We start from the raw sequence: 5,321 nt of genomic DNA on the forward strand, positions 1-5,321 counted from the left end.
TCGGTCTCAAACCGTCACTCCGCGTCTGGTTTCGTAGCCTTGTTCCTTAGCTAAGGTCGTTAGAAATTAACGTGCTTAGATCGGTCAACTAAGAATTATTAATTCTCAGTCGACTTGGATCTAGTCCCGTATAAAATTGATGAAAAAATAGTTTATTTAAAAAAATCGCTTTATTTTGGGATCCCTCATTCATTCCCTCGAGATCATCGAGAGGATGTTAGCGTCGGTGGTCTTAGCTGGATCCAGGGCCTAGGCTAGGCACAAGGTACAACACCTACCCAGCGACCCGGAGGAATGGAACCTGGGTACGCGCGCACCCATTTACGAAAAGTTCAAAAAAAATGCTATTTAAAAGTTTCCAAAAAATGTGAAGTAAAATTTTGCATATACATATTATGTTGATACTTACTCGTGTGAGTTTTCACGAAAAAATACCATTGTGTGTGGCCTGTATAAAAATGACAAAATGTCCAAATAAGAATAGTGAACAGGAATTTGTACTATTCACAGGAATAGGAATTTGCATTTTGTCATTTTTGTGTAGGTCACACACAATAGTATTTCTCCGTGAAAACACACATGAGTAAGTATCAACATAATATCTACATGCAAAAATTTACTTCACATTTTTTGAAAACTTTTAAATAGCATTTTTTTGAACTTTTCGTAAATGGGTGCGCGCGCACCCAGGTTCCATTCACCATTTTCGACCTACCCAGCCCATACCTTCCGTCCAAGCCCACCCAGTAAATGGCAAACCCACCACCGCCACCACTTCGCCACCACTGCTACCTCCGATGCCGTCGTCGACGATCCGGAGCATCTCCATCACAGTATCTGACGACGACGCTGCCGCGGCGCCCCGGCGTGCCCGCGCCGGTCGGAGGAAGGTGGTCCGCAGCCTGGGGCAGCGCGCCGTGCGGCTTCTCGCGAGGTGGTGGCCTATCCTCCTGCTCCTCCCGGCCGTCGCGCTGCTCCTCTTCGAGGCCTCGCGGCTCCGCGCCTCTCCGAGCCCCGCCCCGCCAGTATCCAGCCTTGGACGCCTCGACCCGACCACGCGCCTCGTCCATGGCGTGCGCGAGCGTGAGTCCCCTACCCTGTTTCGATCTACGCGTTGGCCGTCCCCAAATTCCCCTATGCTCCTCTAGTTCCCAACTCCGAATCAGGGTTGCCCCGGATTTGGGAAATCGTACTGTAGGACTCGGACGGTAATGCGAGTTTTGTATTGCATAATTTGGTGAGACAATGGTGGTGTCCTTGCTGCCTATTTTCACAAATCATTAGATGTATTTCATGGCAAATGGAGATTTGAACTAGCCATGTAACTAATAGGATTATGACTAAGGTCTTCTTATTTCCTTACATGCCAAATATTTGGTACTTGATTAGTCAAATCGGACGCCCAAGATTAGGTTGCACTATCAGATCAGGGAGCACACACCGTTCCAAATTGTTTTGCTCAGTGGCTTATGGACTAAGTAATGACATTATTACTGGTTTCCTTCTTGATATTGACAGCTTGCTTGAAGTTCCTTAGCCCGAAAAGTATAGAGAATCTGGTATTTCATGGCGGCTCGGGACTTGACGCTGTGGTCAAGAGGATCATATACAAATCTGATGACAACGACTATGACTCATACCACCCGGAGGCAAACTCCACGTATTTACTGCAGCACGCTGAAGCTACCAGGTTCAATTTGTTTACAGGGTTTCAGACACTTCCTGAAAGAGAAGACAGCTTTAAGGTTCCAATGCTGACTAACATGCACTTCTCTGCCTCATGAAACTATGCTCTTGTACATCTGCTTACTGTGTTTCCATTACTTCCCCAGGTGAATGAGACTGTCAATGTGCACTGCGGTTTCTACAGTGACAATGGTGGTTTCAGAATTTCCGATGAAGACACCAGATACATGAGAGCTTGTAAAGTTGTTGTGTCCACATGCGCATTCGGTGGTGGGGATGATCTTTATCAACCTATTGGAATGGTCAATTCTTCTATTGGAAAGGTATTTGAGCATTCAAGATTCTCAGTAATGCAATCTCTTTGTAAAGCATCACATTTGACGACTCAGTGGATTCTGGATGGATGGACTTATGATTAAACAGGTCTGCTATGTGGCTTTCTGGGATGAGGTCACATTATCAACTCAAGAGGCTGAAGGAAAAGTAACTGGTGACAATGGAATGATAGGAAGGTGGCGTATCATTATTGTCAAGAATCTCCCCTTTGTGGACCAACGGTTAAATGGAAAGATACCAAAGGTAAAATCTAAAGATGACACAGTTAACTATGGTAGCTTCCTTATTTTGAAAATCTAGGAACGTATGGGATTTTGACCTATAAGCAGTCTATTTCTGTAAGCCGTGTTTGTTATTTGTGTTATTTGATGATGTATTATTCTGTGTAATTATTTCAAAGGCATTCCCCTGAAAAAGAGATTGGCATAGAACGTTTAAGTGTAGAATTCCATAACCGTGTACATTTCTGGTAGTAAATTGCATATCATGATTTTGCAGATGTTGACTCACCGACTTTTCCCAGAAGCAAGGTACTCTATATGGGTTGACTCTAAATACCAATTCAGAAGAGATCCCATAGGAGTGCTTGAAGCGCTTCTTTGGAGAACGAACTCTACCTTTGCTATTTCTGAACATGGAGCACGGAGTAACGTCTATGATGAGGGGAAAGCGATTGTTCAAAAGCACAAGGCTACTCCTGAAGAAGTAGAGGTTCAGTTAACTCAGTATCGTCGAGACGGAATGCCAGATGATAAAAGACTACATGGATTAAAAGGTTAGTGTTTGATTTTGTGTTTTTTTTTTTCTAATGGAAAGACACTTCACCTTGCGTATGCTGATGTTTCATTTTTCTATATTGGTAGTTACACTGTGTGTGGGATGCTGTCCCAAACATGTGGCTGTGGTTGGTATGAATATTTGATCAAGTTTTTATTGTTTCAGCTTTAGCCGAAGCTTCCATCATTGTGAGAGAGCTGACCCCATTGACAAATCATTTCATGTGTGCTTGGTTCAATGAAGTTGTTCGCTTCACATCTCGGGACCAACTCAGTTTTCCATATGTACTATGGCGTCTAAACATGCCAGGAATGAACATGTTTCCTGTTTGCACGAGAAGGGATCTTGTTAACAGTCTCGGTCACACAAGGAAAGTAAAACCTCTTGCACAGACGAATTCAGATTCTTCCGCCGCTTGATCTTTTTCACGATCATTTACTGATCGTCAACTAACCGTTGATTTATGTACCTTCCCTCTATCTTGATCCACAATTTTGTTGTAAATTATTCTTTTGACTCTTCCCTCAAGGAACGTCATGACTTGTTGTATACGGACTTTCACCTGTGATATAGACGCTAAGCAGTTGCTTTTATGTTTGTTGATATTACCTGTAAAAATCATGTTGTGTTTGGGTGAAAGGAACAACATTCTGCTTTAGTTTTACAAGTATGACATTAGCTGTAAATACTCTACTTATCTGGTGCATTCTTGTCAATATATATACTCATTTGTGCTTGTTTACGCTGTAGGCAATTTGGGCGTAAATAGTTCTATTAGATGTGAATCGGAATGTATTCCTTACTGCCTTCGGTTCTAAGTTCCAACTATGGTATATATAACTTCTTGCTAGCCATCGGGCATGGGACTGCGAAGTACACAAATTATTTTTATAATTTTACTTAGTAGGATTATAATTTTCTCTTTTAGTTTTTTACAGGCAATTCAGTTTCTTTTAGCGACTATAGGGGATTTAGATTTTTTTTTGGGTGACTATAGGGGATTTTTTTCACACAGCTCCGTGGAACGGCCGAGCTTCATTATTATTAATAACTAGTAAAATTGCCCATGCGTTGCACCGGGAAAAACAAATACACTCGAACAAACCACATGTGTTGACACTTCTCTTTGTCACCATCATCAATGGTGGTCACATTTCTCCTATTCATAAACATAATTAATTCAAAAAAGATTAGATTTTGAACCCCTCACTTCACCATCTTGCAATCAACTCGTAGTCCACATTGGCGCACAACTCTGCTCCCTTAGCATCAGCATATTCAACACGACCTCTCTCTTTTTGCCGAGCCCGGCATAGAATCCTCCTTTCGAAAACTGAAGGCGATAAAAAGGACTTGAGAGTTGAGACCCTAGGCTAAAACCAGATCAATTGCAAATTCAGGTGCTCGAAATTGGTTCATCCGTGCTCGACATAGCCACCGACTTCGCCAGATATCGGACCTCCTGTGATGCTCGCCGCACCTGGTGCAACTGAGACCGCGACCCGCCATAGAGATATTCAGGGTATTTATTCTACTATTTTAGGCTTTGTAAATGAGAATCAATGTATTTCTATTTAATCTAATCTACCTCATATCGGTCTTTCTTCTCACTCTTTATATTCCACTCACGTTTTTTTATAACTACCAAATATCACTCTTAAACACAAACATTTGATACAACGTGATAGTTTATAACAAAAAATTCATAGAAGTCTCCACCGATTATGTACATGATTGGGAAGGGAAAAATGTACACTTAATAAATTCCTTCCTAACTTTGTGCAACCCTCAAAGAATCCGTACATGGGCGTACAGGGGAAAGAGCTCAACATCAATGGTGACTGCTCTCATTAGAATCACAGTTGAAATCAGTCACCGTGATTTACATCTCAAACCTCATAATAATGGTTCATCGCATAAACCTGAAACTCCAATATTTCAGATAACTTTGAACATGCAGTACTTTAGCCAAGCAAACCGTGAACCAAAGCTGCAGTAATGTAGTTTGGTGCTTTAGCTGTCGCCTGTGCCGTTGGTGAGCTCAACGCGACGAAGAGCAGGCCAACGTCCAGCGGGTAGTCGAGCTGCCGTATATACTCTGCCGTTTGGGCCCCTGAGGTAGTTGGTGAAGGATCCGAGGATGCAGGAGAGCGACAGTAGGGATGGTGCGATAGATGGGGACGGATCTGTCGCGCAAGCAGGCGACGACGCGCCCAGAGAGGTGGGGAGTCGGAGTCGAATCTGACAGAGGCCATGGGCATCGCGCCATACTCCTTTTAATCTTCTTGCACTCCATCTCCCAATCGTCAGCGTCGGCTCACCGGCAGGGATCGACCACGTACGGCGTCCTCGGGCAGAGCTCGATCATGGCATAGGTCTACCTCATCAATGTCGTCTGAGTTTAGTGATTCTGCGGCAGCGTGGAAGGAACCGAAGCAGACCGACGGTGCCCAAAATCCGCGCCATGAATATTTCAGCTCTAGGCGCTTGGACCTCGATCATGAGGACAGGAGCTTTGTTGG

General features: G+C 43.5%; 1 protein-coding gene across 1 annotated transcript; it reads left to right on the plus strand.

Moving 5' to 3' along the window:
• The first annotated feature begins 797 nt into the window (after window positions 1-797).
• LOC124661542 (probable hexosyltransferase MUCI70) lies at window positions 798-3,457 on the plus strand. The gene is made up of 6 exons (XM_047199404.1): window positions 798-1,083; window positions 1,519-1,745; window positions 1,833-2,009; window positions 2,110-2,265; window positions 2,521-2,797; window positions 2,965-3,457. Exons 1-6 carry the CDS (start codon window positions 798-800, stop codon window positions 3,216-3,218), a joined length of 1,377 nt encoding a protein of 458 aa, XP_047055360.1. The 3' UTR covers window positions 3,219-3,457.
• The last annotated feature ends 1,864 nt before the right edge of the window (window positions 3,458-5,321 follow it).

The sequence above is a fragment of the Lolium rigidum genome, chromosome 6 (genome assembly GCF_022539505.1).
Source record: "Lolium rigidum isolate FL_2022 chromosome 6, APGP_CSIRO_Lrig_0.1, whole genome shotgun sequence".
NCBI classification, from domain to species: domain Eukaryota; kingdom Viridiplantae; phylum Streptophyta; class Magnoliopsida; order Poales; family Poaceae; genus Lolium; species Lolium rigidum.